This window comes from Dunckerocampus dactyliophorus, chromosome 16 (genome assembly GCF_027744805.1).
Source record: "Dunckerocampus dactyliophorus isolate RoL2022-P2 chromosome 16, RoL_Ddac_1.1, whole genome shotgun sequence".
In the NCBI taxonomy this organism is placed as follows: Eukaryota; Metazoa; Chordata; class Actinopteri; order Syngnathiformes; family Syngnathidae; genus Dunckerocampus; species Dunckerocampus dactyliophorus.
In genome coordinates, this window is record NC_072834.1 from 6,069,130 (window position 1) to 6,085,205 (window position 16,076).

Below are 16,076 nucleotides of genomic sequence, written 5' to 3' on the forward strand. Positions count from 1 at the left end.
CATGTCCCTTTAGGGGGCAATTTTCTTTTGCGTCTCCTGGTCTTTTTATTCTGGTTATTGTCACTTGTTTTCCTTGACTCCGACATCTTCGTTTTTCTCTCTACACACTGGTGTTCTTGTGTATTTTTACTGGGTTGCAAATACAACGTGTTGATTAGTTTGAACACTAAAATAAGCGAAACAGATTTAAAAAGCATGTTTTTCGTTATTCTTCTCAAGCTGCTGCACCGCCCAGGGGAGATCTGCTGCACACTTTGAAAAGGCTGCTCTACAAGTATAGAATTAGTAGTGTTCCCGCACCAATCCATTTCCTTTAGCAATCACACACTTTCACTTCCGAAACACAAGGAGAGATGAGCAATGAGATTGTAAAGAAGCTGCCTCTGGTCGCCTTGAAAACTAAAACGTCACTCGGTTCACTATTTTTAAGTACATTAATTTATTGTAATATTGTGGGGTACATGTGGCCTGTCTTTGGTTTTTAACATTTAAAAAAAAAAATAGGTACAAATGTAAATAAATACGGTAGCTGAAGTGGGGGTGATGTGTAGCCCCGCCCCTCCTCCTCCAACCACCCCCCCCCCCTTCCTGCCTCCCCACTGCCACCGTAAATGTTATTTATGAATGCCTGCCGCTCGTCTTCGTGTGCACGTACAAATCTGTATCATTATGTTTTGAATAATTGGACACCTGATATTGATCGTATGTTTTTGCTTGTGCAATGCCTGCACTTCGACATTAAATATAAGCAGTAATTCACTGTGGTGGATTTTGATGCTGGCGGTGGTGGTACTGGCGGCGGCGGCTGGCGTAGCGGTGCGTTCGGCTCTTTAATCACACTGGGTCAATAAGACCCGTGTACCGGTGCTGTCTGCTGGTGCTGTATCTACCGGTTGTAACACCTAGAGAGGGGCTGTCCGATGAGGTAAGCCATCCATCCATCCATCCATCCATCCATACATACATCCATACATCTGTGAGTGCTCGCTTGTTTTGCGGTTCTGTCGGGAGAGAGGAGGAGGAGGAGGAGGAGGAGGAGGGAAGCTAACAAGCCCGGACACATCCATCCCGCAGCATCCCACCGTGTTGTCCCCCCTTACGCCAGCTCCACTTGCTTTATTTTTACCACCATTTTAATCTTAATAGGGAACATGCTGATTGTGACTGAAGTTTATTTAGACACACACAAAACATCCGAGCTCACTGCGACGGTGAACAGGAACATCCCATCTGAGATTTACAGTTGCTTGGCTAACACTGCTAGCTTGTGCGGGCAAGCGGCTGGGGGAGTTAGCTAGCGGCCGGCGCGGTTGCCTTGCTAGCCCCGCAGTGCAGTGCAGAAGCACTCGCAGCCCGAGTTGGAGCGTATGTCAAGCCCGGTGCACTGAGGCTAGTTGTCTGTTTGTTTTCGAAGGGCTCAGCGGGCGGATCCACAGCGTCGACCTTGGAAGTTATTACGAGATGACATATTTATTTATAGCTAGCGGAGTGCTCAGGTGTGTGTGTGCGTGCGTTTGTACGGCTAACCAACCAGCGCCGTAATAAACATGTTTAATCGTCGTCCAAATGTTCCAACATGTCAATTATGACCAATCTTCACTGACGAAACAGCTGTTAGATGTTAGACGTGACATCTTCGCGTTTTACGCTTCCCGTTAGAGTGGTGACGCTTCCCCCGTTGAAAACAATGGGAGGCGTTAGCATCAAGCTAGCAGCAGCGGCCTCAGTAGGGGATCAGTGAGGCGGCCTCCTCTCCTAAGAAGTATGCACAAACCCAGGGGTCCTCAATTACATTGGCCAGAATTTTTCTCTGTGATTTCCAGATAGTATGTTAAAAACAAACTTATATATATATATATATATATATATATATATATATATATATATATATATATATATATATAAGCCTTTGTCAGAAAAGTCAGTCAGACTCATATTACCTGTACTGCAGCAAGTCACTAAAGTCCGGACTCTTGCACTAGTCTGAGTTTAAAAAATTCAGAACTGCCTCACCCATCAGTAATCGTGGGGATGGAAAGTTATGATGTTTTGTCTGAAAGTGCCTCCGCATGTTACATACATTCTTTAAGGTTATCCTGTTTTGAAACGATGTGTTTACTTAATTACAAAGTAAACACATCGGCTTCCCCGACTACATTTTCGGTAAGTGCATATTTTGTAGTCCAGTCGCTGTTCAAAGTCCAATTTTCCTTGGATGCCGGTTAGTGTAGCTGTGTGAGAGTACGTCAAATAAACCTCTCTCCCCGAGCCTGAAGAGCCACGCGAGTCAGGGGGTTGAGAGCCTGTGCTTTTAGTGGGGATGTGTAGGGTTGAACAGCATGGAATGACCACTGTCACACTGTTTAAAATGTGAACGCCTCACTGTTGTCCCCTGGAGAGCAGAGGGAGTACTGCCTTCTCTCGTTAGAATCAGTGGTTTACATGATTTGGGTGATGATTGGCAGGCCAAATGAGAAGTTTTGATGGGGCCAGATGTGGCCGGCTGCACTGACCTAAACATCAGTTAACTGTAACCAAATTGTCTCAAGTGAGTGATTTGAGTCCACCTCGAACATGTAAATAACATGTTAAATTCCATTTCCAGATGAGTATGTCAACAAAGTTCTCTGCTAATTCACAACATGCAGCTCGCCACTGTTGACCTGAAACCGCCTGTTAACGCCCCTGTTAACCCGAAAATCGTAACCCCTGAAAGCCCTTTAAAATGAAGTTCTATTCCATTTCTATTGTGAAAGTAGAGGCTTCAGATTTATTGGGAAAGTATTATCATGTGTCTGCATTACAGTGTATCAAAAATATGCGGTTATAATGGGAGTTAATGAGATCATATCAGTCCTGAGGGTATAAAGAGTGTGGATATATATGCAAATCCACTATACACCTTGAGGGGATCATAGAATTCTTTCATTCTTTTTCTTCGTCGCTTAATCCTCATTAAGGTCACAGGGGTGTGCTGGAGCCTATCCCAGCTGATTTTTGGCAGGAGGCAGGGTACACCCAGGATTCACAACCACATTCGTACCCATGGACAATTTAGAGTCGCCAATTTATCTAACATGCATGTTTTTGGAATGTGGGAGGAAGCCGGAGCACCCGGAGAAAACCCACACAGTTTACTTTAAAGCTGACAAATTTTTTGAGAATCAAAACAATCAGTCAGATAAGCAGAATGTTGGTTCTTCAGGGTGGCAGACAACCACAACATTTGCCACTTGACACCATCAAGGTTTCCTCATAAATTCCTCTACAGCAGGCTTCCCCAAACATTGGCTCGGGGCCCAAACCGGGTTGCCCATTACCAGAGTAAAATGCTGTAAGCAAGCTCATTCATCACCCAGTAGGCACACATTTGAAAGGCAAAGGGCTTTTTGACCGGTGGTCTGTTGTGATAAATTGATGTTTTCTGTGTTTATTAGCACTTTACATGTAGATGTAATGGTGGCACGTAAGATATAAAAACATAGAGCGTTTATTCTCCAACTGTGGTATGAGTTCCACTGGTGGGATGAGTGGCTTCATCTAGGAGTATGCAGGAACACCAAAATTATACGATAAATATATCCACTATGTAGTCTTACGAAATACACATTTATTAACCAAAGATTTGTTGAAATTAATTTCAAATAACATTTTCCTTACACCTGGGTTCGAATCTCCGCTTTGGCATCTCTGTGTGGAGTTTGCATGTTCTCCCCTCACGTGCGTGTTTTTTTTCCGGGTACTCCGGTTTCCTCCCACATTCCAAAAACATGCATGTTAGGTTAATTGGCGACTCTATATTGTCCATAGGTATGAATGTGAGCGTGAATGGTTGTTTGTCTATATGTGCCCTGCGATTGGCTGGCGACCAGTCCAGGGTGTACCCCGCCTCTCGCCCGAAGTCAGCTGGGATAGGCTCCAGCATACCCCCGCTACCCTAATGAGGAGAAGCGGTATAGAAAATAGATGGATGGATTTTCCTTGCTGAAATATTGTACACTACAAGCCCATTACCTGCAAGCCGCAAGCTAAACCATGATGGCAATGGGGGTAGAAAAATAACGGTGCTACTTGCAAAGTAAAATATTTTTGAGGTGGTACTTGGTAGAAACATTTGGAGAGTGTAGTTGCTTCACCTAGTGGGACAGTGAGTGAAGTGCAGTTTCTATTACCCATTAGCAAACATTCAGAAGTCAAAACTGTGACTATTAATATTATTTTTTCATGCATTTTTTTCTCTTTTGCAGGCAGGATTGCCGAGGCCACCGCCAGACTGACCATGTTGTCCTTGTGAGAGTGGGCGGGGCTACCTGGCCCTGAGGCGCGAAGGAAGAGGAGCCTATCCGCAACTGTCGGACCCTCCTCTTTCCTGACAAAGACACACAAGGGGAGTAGGCGTCTCTCAACCTTCTTCCTTCCCTCCGTCTCAATCCCCTCAACCGCCACTATGATGTGGTCACGTTGCTGGTGGAGAGCGTGAGGAAGCAGGAGTCTGGAAGGCGACCCTGCTCAGCCGGGGGACTCGGATCTGGTGAGTGTGGTTGTCACTGTAAACCACCACCATGTGATAGTGAAACCATATGATCAATATGATCAGTAGTTTTCAAGACTTTTTTTCAACACTAGGATTTAGACCACAACATGAAACTAACACCGTGGTGTCTCATCCTGTGTTTTAAAAAAATAAAATAAAAATCCATCTCATCCTCGCAAGAGTTCCCGTCATCAGTCTTTATGACAGCTGACATAAAAGAAACTGAACTTTGATCCCTGTGGCATTTGAAAAAGATAAATGGATTGCATTTCAGTAGCACTCCTCGGCTTTCTCAAAGCCCTTTGTAATAATATTGCATTCAGATACAAAGGTGCTGTCCTCAGGGGAACTGGTTGCAATGTTGATGCAAAAGCATTTTTTATTACTATTGTTTGCACCCACCATGTTGTTATATCGCTTTGTTTTTGCCTTTCAGTCCCTGCTGGACCCGAAAACCCTCGCAGAGTGCTGGCCCCCAGATGGCTTGATGCCTGGTGAGTGTTGGTCTTAATGGTACAAGTGGCGCAATTACGATGAGTGTGTCATCAAAAATACTGTACACTGATCAGTAACAGGCCCAAACAACACAGTGAAAGCATAGACCATTAATTGGTGTCTATATTATACATTAGAGGTGCACAGGAAAATAATTGCAGGTTCTTAGGAGCATTTAAAGAATATAAGGTGACATTTAATCGTTGTAATATTGTATTGACCCAAATATAAGACGAAGGTCAAGACAAGTAGTCTCATATTCAGGTTATAAAGATTTATATGCAAAGTGACTTCTCCGTAAGCGAGTCAGAGCTTTTCTTCCTGCAACTCACACACACATACCACTGACCTGGTGCAGCCGCAACACAAAAGTGTCTCAAAGGTTGTTAGCAAGTTAGCAAAAAACATAGGAGGAGTTATGATGCTAGTTTTAAGCTAATTGTGATCAGTGAAGCAGCCATCAAACAACTGTCAAGAAGCGATCTGTTATTTTACTGATTTTGAAAACTTGATTTTTTTTTGGATTAATTTGTCTTTGACTTCCAAAAACGACTTTCCAAAAACGGGTTTTGAAAAAGAGAGGTCTTATATTTAAAATCATCTTATATTCGGGTTCTAGACATTTCCACATGCAAACCAGCAGGTGGAGCCAAACTTCTTCTCTCCAAGCCACTTAGTGCATTTCTTTCCTGTCACTCACACACACCAGGGACCTGAAGAGATACGGCATCATCTTATATTCAGGGTCGTCTTATATTCAGTATGGTGTTTATTTATCATTGTTTGACATTGGTGTCAGTGTAGTTGTTTACTTGCATTCTGTGCAGGTTATTTCAAGAATCACATAACATTTTAATTGTGTTGTGTCCTCAGAGAGCAGCTACTGGCAGCTCTGCCCTCCCTCTAAGTCCAGCCTGCAGGGGGGGTTGCTGAGCTCTAGTTTCCCTCCCGGCCCAGTCCCCCTCGTGCCGCCAGATGCTCACCTGCAGGAAGAGGGAGATCCCCTGGACGGCCCCCCCTCTCATCCGCAGCAGCATCACCGGCCTCTGGCACCTAGCACCTCGGCGTCCGAGCTGTCCCTCCCTGGGGCGGCAGCGGCTCCTCCAGGACCCGCCCCACCCCCACCTCCTCCCCCACCGCCCAAACGGCACTGCCGCTCTCTGTCAGTCCCGGAGGACCTGTCCCGCTGCCGCTACACATGGCGGCCCAGCGCCTCACGGGTGTGGACTCCTGTCAGTCGGCAGCAGTGCCACGGAGGAGTTGGTAGTGTGGGGGTTGCAGGTGTGGTGGCAGGTGCCACGGGGGGCGGCGCCTGCCCTCTCCGGGCACCAAGCTCCTCTTTGAACTCATCCCTGCACTCCTCGTCCAGCCCCACCTTCTTTAGCTTGGCACTTTCTCCGGACTCACCACTTCCTTGGAACTTCCCCTGGGACCCCATTGAGGCAGCGGCAGGGGGAGGAGCCTGCTGCTGTTTCTTCCCCTCCCCGTCCTCCTGCTCCTCATCGCCCTCGCCCCTCCACCCGCCACCAACCCCTCAGAGGCGTTTCTCCCTCTCACCCGTGCTCATCAGAGACTCGGCAGCAACTGCCACCTTCCTGCCTCCGCCTCCCGTTCCCAGCCAAGCAGCAGTGCCTCCCCCGGGCTGCTGTGCAGCTGGCGGAGCTATGGCGGGGGCCCCAGTGCCTGCCTCGCCTTCCTCGGCCTGCAGCACGCCGTCATCTCTGCGCCGCAGCCTGCCGCCACAGCTACCACGTTGCCACTCGCAGCCCTGTGACCTGCTGCTGCTGAAACCGGGCCTGAAGAGGCGTCGCGACCCAGATCGCCCATGTGCCCGCCCTGTCCTCGACTTCACCAAGATGACTCAGGTAGATTCATCACATGACCATAGCCATTGCGATGTGATACTTTTATTTTGAAAAAGTGTTGTGATGTTCCTTGTCGTGTTCTCTGCAGACCCGCAGCATAGACCCGCAGTGTTTAGAGCGTAGCGGCAGGCTGGCCTGCGGCGGCGATCTCTACATGGCCATGGAGTCCTTCATGGGCGACTTCCGGGGCTCCTGCTCGCCGGCCGAGTGTCTGGGCAGGACGAGCATCGGCCCGCTGAGCGAGAGCGACGAAGAGTGCCGCGAGGATGACGATGACGACGACGATAGAGAGGAGGACGTGGACGAGCGTGAAGCTGCCCAGCAGGCGGTCTTTGAAAGGGATTGTACAGAACTGGACTTGAATTTAATCGAAGAAAACTGACGTGTTTGTAAAATGGAAGGCTGTTTCTTTCCCCCTTCCTTTTTATTTATTTTTAGAAAGGAAGTTCCATTTTAAATTTAGATCGCACCCATGCCACCAATCAGCAAGGCTCTCAGGAACACCTCCTCACATTAGACGAGTAAGTTGACGCTGATTGACGACAACAGTAATGATGTGACTGCTTGCTTGAAAGACTCCGATGGCTGGACTCTCTGAATCGTGAAAGGATTCAGACTGTCAGGTGTCCTCTGCATCCACCAACATTGGGGCGTCTTCCAACATACAGCTGCCGAGTCTCCCAATAGGTTGGTTGCCTAACACAGCACACAGCGTCCACCCGAAGCATTGCCACTGCAGAAACAAAACACAGCAGAAAGTCCACAAATCCTTTGTTTTTAAAGGCGCAGATTTGTTTAAAATAAAAGCAAGTGGTGTTTTTTTAATATATATTTTGGGTAGACATAATAACATCATAACATCTGAAGAGATTGTCCTCTCCCGTTAATTAAAAAATAGCAAGTCAACACATTTTCCCCGTAACAGGTTAAGGAAATGTTGTCAAATGTCCATCCCTAGCTTTCATGCCACGTTCAAGACAGCTTGGAAAGAAAAGCTCTCGCATGGAGTGTCTGAATTCTGACCTCGGCCCCAGTTCCAGATGAACCAATTGTCAAGAGCCATCCTTTCACCAATCTTTTGGCGACCTCGATCATTTTAGTCAGACGTGATGATAATATGTGATCATTTATAATAGCAACATACATGCATCAGTTTTGCCCAGAATTGCAGCAAAGTGTTCAGGTGTGGCGTGGTGCTGTGTCGGCATCGTCCTCTTCAGCCGCGCTGAGGTCAAGTAGCCACTGATGCTGTTGTTTACCCGAGTGTGAATGCACCTTCCTGCTCATTCACTATGTACTGTATGTGTGTGTGTTATGTTAACATACAAATAACCTTTGACACCTAAGAAGAGGCGCTCATCGGGATTTGTGTCATTGAGGAAGATGATTAATAAGAGCAACATTAGAAACCGTAAGGACAATCATAAAGATTAATGTTACTTTGTCCCCCTGTTAGGATATCTTTGCATTCTCATTCATTTCAAACATACATGCAGAAACCATGATAATCTTCCATAACACACACACACAAAACTTACCCCCCGCTTCAGTCAACCTCTCCGTAAAGCCCAACATGAGCCTTAACTAAAACATTCTGTAAATCAAAAATGTGATTTTTTTTTTTTTTATTAAAAAGAAAAGGAAAGTGTGTCCTGTAGCTGTCCAAAAGTTGAAGTCCTTCCGTTTATTTCTGATTTTTTTATTTTTTTTTTTATATTTCTGATCTGAGCGAATCGTCCGCGGCGACGGACGTCACAAAATCGGACGCTTGGGTAAAATGAACAATGAGCGATCATGAACAAGTTAGAAGACAAAGAGAGAGACCTGGGAACATCTCTCGTCTTTTAGAATTTTTTTTATTATTATTATAATTGTATGTGTTTAAAAAAAAATGACAACATGGCAATTTGGAGAAAAAAAAGCAGTTTGTGAATAAATTAAGTTTATTGAGAATTATTTTACAAAGAATGAACACCAGTGTCTTGTGTTTATTGTCAATAATTACAAGTTATTTTCTGGTTTTAGTTTGAAAAAGGTAAGGGTTTTTTTTTATTAAAAATATATTGTTAATTGTATCTTGATATGGTAATTCATATAGAAATCATATACGAAATAGTATAAATATACTATTTATTACTTTGATTTTTTTTAATTGTCTTGACACCTTTGACCATACTGGTATCATGTTAAAACAAACATGCACTGGAGTTCCGTAATAAGTAAAAACCTCAAATGATGATTATTAGTACAATATAAACATGTTTTTATTTTATAAACAATGTAGTCCATGTATATACTAATGTAGCTATTACAATTTTCATGACTGTTTATTTTACTTTTATTTTTAACATCATTTTATATGATTTAATTTCATGATGCAAAGTATAGAACTTTTTATAATGCTATAGCACACCGCTTTGTTAAGGACACCACATTTAATAATAACTTATCTTGACAGTGCTGTGACATGCATGCCGGTAAAGAGAAGGATGTTGTTGAAGGCATCATCCATCATTTTTAGAAGTAAAATGTGACTCAGTGCTTTTATTATTGTCCGCATGGCTCATAATTGTTGGTTAAAACAAACAGAAATTATTCAAAATATTTAAAAATCTAAAATGCCCAATGTGTCCAGAGGCCAGAGTTCTCACTCTTTCTCAGTTCTCTGTCGAAGAAGGGCCGTTGACCTCTGACCCCTCGGAGGACACGGTTGAGGACGTCGTGATCGCCGGGGTGGACGTGACGTTGATGGGCACCACTCTCTCCTTCCCGTCGCTGGCTGCTTTCTCCCGCGGGGCCTGGATCTGCAGCTGACCGCCCACCAGTGAGCAGCTGACGGCCTCGGGGTCAACACCGTCCGGCAGATCAAACTCCTGCCTGAACTCCTGACACCTGTAGGAATAGGATCCCTTGCCGTCGTCCTGCTTCTTCTCTGTCTTGCCGCTCACCCTCAGCTTCCTGCCCACCTGTTTGACTGACAACTCCTCAGGGGAGAACTCCTTGGTATCCAGACTGAGCGCGAAGCTGCAGTCGTCGGGCCTCAGCTCCTGGAAGGCGATGGGTTTGAAGGTGGCGGACGCCGGCGTGTGGTCGATCTCGTCGAAGATCCTCTGGTGCAGCCGCTCCATGTACTCCATGCTCTGTCGCATCTCCTGCATGTGGCGGAGCATCTCCTGCTCAATGTGGTAGAAGAGAGGACGCGTCTCGGGCCACAGGCTGCGGATCGGCCAGTGCATGTCCACAAAAGGCCTCACGGCGACGGCAGACGGCTGGAAGACGCTGGCGCACAACATCCTGCTTCTTCTTCTGTTTTCTTCAGATCACAGCTTGGGGTCTGGAGTCTGAACTGTCTGATGCTGGACTTCCCTGCTGCTTATATACACATGCACACCAACCAGAAAGTTCCATCTGCATTCCTATGTGTGTGTGTGTGTGTGTGTGTGTGTGTGTTTGTCACAGTCTAAATGCAGCATAGCCTGTATTAGTGCTGCCGGCTGCTGCATGCCGATGCATTGCTGCTTTGTTCTATTTCGGTTTCTGGACTCTGTCATGGTATATAAATAAAGTATAGCATGTTCCTAGCATGACAGGACATCCACTTTTAATTGTTCCGGTAAAAATTATGAAGTAAAGTAATAACCATTTAGTTAAAAATAACGTTTACATATGCAGGCCTATGGTGAAGGTTGAGGTGCTATAACAACACTAATAAACTTTGATAAATGAAATTATGACACGAAAAATTGAAACATTCAAACCGCCAACTGGCAAAGTACCAAAGGAGCCAAAATTGGAACGGCTCGGATACATACACTTTTTAAAGTGACTGTATTTCACATCAGGTCACCAGGTCGTCCCGATCTCCAGGTTGTTCCTGTATTGGCCAACGTGCTAACCACTAGACCACCGTGCGGCCCTCACAATGGATTTTCGGTTGTAAAACTACACAAAAGTTTGGACAATTCCAAGGGCCCCTGACTGACGCGGACCGCTAAAAATAGGTAATTATCAAAAAACGAGCAACGTGATTTTTTTTTTGTGGGGCCCTGAATTCCTGTCGGCACCCCTCCTCAGACGAATATTGATTCATTAATAATCTATAGTAATTAATAAAAAGATAAAGTCATTTTCACATTTTTTAGGGTATGCAACAGGCTTTTGTACTGCTGCTTTGATCATAAATACTAGATATTGATCGATTTCAGACTTGAGAAAAGGTAAAAGTGATGTTAAATGTTCATTTATCTTTTCATTGTTCATTTATAGTCATCTTGAATTTTTTTCTGAGTGTAGTATGTATTGGTTTGAGTTGGACGTTTTGGAAAGGATTAACTGAGGTTCCATACTAATAAGTATGAGGCATAATAGAATGGGCTGCTGCACTCTGCTCTGCGGGGGGTGAGCTCATCTCATGTCCTGTAAATATCACATAAATAAAGTATGACTTCACAGTTATGACTGTCATGTTTTTTAGATCAAATATGTACTGTCAGGATATGACGTCCGATATTTAACATGTTATAACAGTTTGTGCAGAGTGACCGGTATGGGGGATTAGCTCAAATGGTAGAGCGCTCGCTTAGCATGCGAGAGGTAGCGGGATCGATGCCCGCATCCTCCAAGTGTTTTTTTTCTGTAAAAACGATTATATAATCAATGTTAACAATTTCATATAAAAACCAAGACTACTTCATGTCAAGTATCTTAATTTTGTCCACGGGTTGAAGCAAGCGTGGTGTTTTTCATGGCTCTGACGTGTAAGCAGGGGAAAGTCCCTCCCGGGTCAGCCTTCTGGCCGGAAAATGCCCAAATAAGGCTCAAGGAAGTGACGCTGTCCAATGAGACGCTCCATAACATGTAGGGCAAATCCTTGTTGTGGACGTTTGTCAGTTACTCGTGTCACGGCGAGTAGACAATTATTTAGCATGTTATGTTGCATAGTGTCCAAATTGGATGGAATTATGGCTTCAATCAATCACTATTCTTAAGAGCACATACCCGGAAGTGTGCTGGCAAGCACGACATGCGAGTTCACCGCTCTGACCATATATGGGCTTCCCTTGCCTAATTTGGTAATCTACGTCATAGAGGGAGTCTTTATAAGGCCCAGGAATCCTCATTCACGGAACCTGTTGGTGCTCCTCTTCTAATGTTCCAGCGTCCACTACAAGTGAAAACACCAACCGGAAACAAGCACTGTCACTGTCATTCACCAAACATAATCACGTTATCCGTCCACCGGGACTCTCCTTGGGATCCCGGACCAGACTCATTCCAGCGTTGGCTTCTTTCGAGGGTCCAATCCTCCCGAAGCAGCAAGTCCAGTCCTCCCTTACCTTACGAGGATCGGTCCTCGGGCAGCAGCAGATTGCCGTTGCCCCGGAGCTCCAGGAGCCGCTAAGCCACAGGCAGATGGCAGCGACTAAAGCGGAGCTCTTGCTCTCGACCCTGCAGATTTCTGAGCCTCTGGCCGGCTTCCCGCCCGTTCTCTCGCCGCAGGACGGATATCCGAAGCTGGAGGAGCTGCAGTTGCTGCTGCAGAACGCTGCAGAGGGATCCGGTGAACCCGGGGACTATGGAGGTGAGTGTGGCATAGTTTGGTTAACATGGCTGACTGAGACTTTATTGCCTCTTGTAATTATACTTTGTTGAATTGCATGCAAATGCAAAACGGTGTTTACTTTCGTGAAGAAAATGACACAAAAGTTATATTTCCTTGACAGTATAACTATACTGTTTATTGCGTACTTAAACTAAAATTAAGATTCAGGGAGGATTTTAAGTGGGGCTTCTTTCTGCTTGTTGTTGATCAGCCAAACACATTTAATAATGTGGCCTCTGACTGTCCTGTGTTTCAGACTTGCTGTCAGAACTGGCAGACTTGCAGAGTCTCACCCCTCTCACCCCTCGCATCCCCCCTTTGGCCTACAGTGGACGCTTCACCTTTGAACCCTCTACATCTGGCGGCGGTGGCGGAAGCCTGTGGCCGGAGCCTCTCCTCAGCCTCTTCAGTGGTTTGGTCAGCGTCGCAGCTCCTCCTCCTGCAGCCTGTGTGGGAGTTCCCTCCTCTTCATCACCGGTGATGTTGTCGGTGACCTCATCAGGGCTGACCCAGCCGAGCTTGAGCTCCACAGATGTCAGCTTGGTGTTCTCAGGAACATCGACCAGCAATTCTGGCTCCCAGCCTGCCCCCTTCCTGTCACAGGGGCCTCCTCCGGCCTACCCCGGCTCCACCTCCAGGCTGGGCCTCCAGCCTCCATCAATGGCAGTGCCGATGCTCCCGGACTACATCCTGCCTCAGTCACAGAACAATGAGCTTCACCTGAATCAGGACCAGAAACCTATGGTGTCACAAGGTGGGAATCTCCCACAGCCACCACTTACACCGCTCTCCACCATCAAGGCCTTCTCCTCTCAGATCCAGAACCAACAACTAACACCTGCCTGCCAGCTCACTAAGCCATGCCGGGGCAGGAAATTCAATCATCAGTGCAAGACGTCACCACAGGACCGTCCTTATATGTGTCCCGCAGATGGCTGCGACCGTCGTTTCTCCCGCTCAGACGAGCTAACTCGCCACGTGCGGGTCCACACGGGTCAGAAACCCTTCCAGTGTCGTATCTGCATGCGCAGCTTCAGCCGCAGTGACCACCTGACCACTCACATCCGCACTCACACTGGAGAAAAACCCTTCGCCTGTGCTGAGTGTGGCCGCAAGTTTGCTCGCAGCGACGAGCGCAAGCGGCACACCAAGATCCATCAGAGGCATCGGGAGCGGAAAGCTGACAGGAATCTCGCTCCTCCTGCTCCCTCCCAGACTCCTCCCACTCCCTCCCCTGCGTGCTCCTCCTCCTACTCATCACCTGCTCATAGCTCCGCCTCCCCCACACCATCCACCATCTTTCCTCAGTCAACACTGAGTCTGCAGCCCTCTTTCCCAAGCTACCCCAACCTGTACTCCTCCTCCTCCAGCTGCTCCTCTCCTCCTCAGTCAGAGCGGCCGCCTAGCATTGCCTCTCTTCACAACATCTGTTGAAAGGAAGCCTTGACCTCTCACTGGGAAACATCACGAACAGTGCAACTAAAAACTCTTAAACTTCATGAACAATCATCAAATTGTCAATTGTAAATTCATGTAAATATATATATGTGTGTATATAAATAATTTTTTTTACAAATGTTTACACAATATTTACCTACTGTGTAGGTTTGTATGTTCACATGCAGGTATGTGGCTTGATTTTTATGTGAAATGATTCCTCTTAACAGGCAAGGAATAAAATGTTGCACTTAAATGCATCATCTGTTGGTCATTTGTTGATTGTTCACTATTACAATAAGCACAAAAACAATCTTATTCTTTGTGTTTTCTTTCTTTTCTTGGGAGAATGAACAGAATAAGAATTTCATTGCACAGTATAACTGCCTGTTTTACTATGCATATGACAATAAAACTCTTGAATCTTGAATTAAAAACTAATCGAACGAAGCGTCTCATAAATGAAGCGTTTATCACGACTAACATAAACACTGACAACACAGAAGCAGCTAATTTATAGTACTAAAGAAAACATCATAAAATAATCGCGCTGTATTTATGTAACTGTGTGTGTACGTGCGTGTTGTGTGCGTGTACTTCGTCCTTGTAGCCGGCTGCAGTAAAAAAAAAAATCCAAAAAGCTCCAAACCAAATATAGAGCTTCCTTCTGGTGCAGCGGATATCCTTATGTCCAAATATGGAGCTTCCTGTTTGTTTGCCGTCTGGCTAAAAACCCGCAGTGTATGTGTACGTGTGTATGCGTGAGACACACCACTCAGATTACATTCACTTCATTTAATTCTATCAATGAAAATTTACATTTCCAGGAAAGTCATGTCAGTGGAATTTTCTCAGAACACACAGACACGCGTGTGCGCATGTGTCAAGTGGCGTCACAAACCAGGCAAACAGGAATTGCAGGTCGGACTGGACCTTTGACGATTATTTACACAGCAGTAAAGCAAAAGACACATACATCGTTAGAATGTTGTCAATAGAATTGCATGTTGTCTTTACATTTGTTTAAAGTTCTTTTCAATCAGTGGAAACACTGGGTTAGTTTATTGTTGGACAGCAGAGGGCGCAGTCTTCATTTGAATATGGGACTTCGTTTATAAACATACTGCCTGGCTTCAGTCCACATTGTTCGCCATTGTCTCACGTTTTCCACCAGAAACGGGTTGCAATGACAATGTGTAATAATGGGCAACTTGTGTGGTCTTGCTATAATATATATAAATATTAGTTGCAATGTTGTCAGTTTCCGTAGTGTAGTGGTTATCACGTTCGCCTCACACGCGAAAGGTCCCCGGTTCGAAACCGGGCGGAAACATGTTACTTTTACAGTTTTTGAACTTATTTATTATTGTTTATAGTTTTGAAATTTAAATGCTCAAGACATCAACAGGCCTTGAACTCTGGTTAATTATGATATAAAGCCAAATATTTCAAAACACACTTGACAGAACTATTGGAGATTTTACACAAAAAATCAAGTTCAAATGACCCAAAAACAATGTTCCCCGGATAAACCCAGATAAACGTATGAAAGAACGAGACCAAGCCCTGCGAATAGCAAATAAAACAAAAACTAAACTAAAACGTACGTTTAACCAGGTTGAAAAAGAAAGTTTCAAGATCATTAAGACAGGCAAAGGCATATTTCTTTCTTGCAATAATTGTAAAATCAAATAGTAATGGTAAAATTATTATTAAGAAAGAAATTATGCATTACATTATCAAGGAAGAAAACACCCTAGAAATTAAAATAAATGATCAACTAACAAATAAAATTCCAGCTGTAGCAGAGGCATTTAACCCCTTTTTTGATTCTGTGGCTGACATAGCGAGGTGTTTTGCACCTGTGGAAAATAACACCCTTTCAATAGATGCAAATCAACCAGCTTCAGCGCATCAGTCACATGGCCCATCTCCAAAATTATGGAGATGTACTTAAGTGGGTTGCGTCTTACCTCACTCAGCACTCCCAATATGTCAGAGTCCAGTCCGTTAAATCAGCAGCCCTCCGGCTGTCCACTGCTGTTCTCACTTTACATTAACAGACTTACCTAAGTCCAACAGTACCTCCAGTGCCGAGCCAGATGTTTTTGTTTCAGGGGAAAGACTGCAGATCGTTTCAGAA

General features: G+C 45.2%; 3 protein-coding genes and 2 non-coding genes across 5 annotated transcripts; 4 read left to right on the forward strand and 1 right to left on the reverse strand.

Moving 5' to 3' along the window:
- Positions 1 to 612: 612 nt before the first annotated feature.
- Positions 613 to 8,930, forward strand: fam53c (family with sequence similarity 53 member C). Its single transcript, XM_054755471.1, has 5 exons — positions 613 to 925; positions 4,248 to 4,531; positions 4,971 to 5,028; positions 5,903 to 6,894; positions 6,983 to 8,930. Exons 3-5 carry the CDS (start codon positions 5,022 to 5,024, stop codon positions 7,274 to 7,276), a joined length of 1,293 nt encoding a protein of 430 aa, XP_054611446.1. The 5' UTR covers positions 613 to 925; positions 4,248 to 4,531; positions 4,971 to 5,021; the 3' UTR covers positions 7,277 to 8,930.
- On the reverse strand, positions 8,794 to 10,491 carry hspb9l (heat shock protein, alpha-crystallin-related, b9-like). Its single transcript, XM_054755475.1, has one exon. It carries the CDS (start codon positions 10,185 to 10,187, stop codon positions 9,552 to 9,554), a length of 636 nt encoding a protein of 211 aa, XP_054611450.1. The 5' UTR covers positions 10,188 to 10,491; the 3' UTR covers positions 8,794 to 9,551.
- A 951-nt stretch (positions 10,492 to 11,442) lies between these two features.
- Positions 11,443 to 11,515, forward strand: trnaa-agc (transfer RNA alanine (anticodon AGC)). The gene has a single exon. It is a non-coding gene; the product is annotated as a tRNA-Ala (tRNA).
- A 494-nt stretch (positions 11,516 to 12,009) lies between these two features.
- Positions 12,010 to 14,193, forward strand: LOC129169116 (early growth response protein 1-like). Its single transcript, XM_054755189.1, has 2 exons — positions 12,010 to 12,475; positions 12,753 to 14,193. Exons 1-2 carry the CDS (start codon positions 12,307 to 12,309, stop codon positions 13,928 to 13,930), a joined length of 1,347 nt encoding a protein of 448 aa, XP_054611164.1. The 5' UTR covers positions 12,010 to 12,306; the 3' UTR covers positions 13,931 to 14,193.
- A 1,000-nt stretch (positions 14,194 to 15,193) lies between these two features.
- trnav-cac (transfer RNA valine (anticodon CAC)) lies at positions 15,194 to 15,266 on the forward strand. The gene has a single exon. It is a non-coding gene; the product is annotated as a tRNA-Val (tRNA).
- The last annotated feature ends 810 nt before the right edge of the window (positions 15,267 to 16,076 follow it).

What these genes read in the sequence shown, in the direction of transcription:
- fam53c (XM_054755471.1), top strand. An exon ending in ACTTCACCAAGATGACTCAG is followed by an intron (nt 6,895 to 6,982) that starts GTAGATTCATCA and finishes TGTTCTCTGCAG; the next exon opens with ACCCGCAGCATAGACCCGCA.
- hspb9l (XM_054755475.1), bottom strand. Translation starts at nt 10,187, where the DNA reads ATGTTGTGCGCCAGCGTCTTCCAGCCGTCTGCCGTCGCCGTGAGGCCT.
- LOC129169116 (XM_054755189.1), top strand. Translation starts at nt 12,307, where the DNA reads ATGGCAGCGACTAAAGCGGAGCTCTTGCTCTCGACCCTGCAGATTTCT. An exon ending in TGAACCCGGGGACTATGGAG is followed by an intron (nt 12,476 to 12,752) that starts GTGAGTGTGGCA and finishes CCTGTGTTTCAG; the next exon opens with ACTTGCTGTCAGAACTGGCA.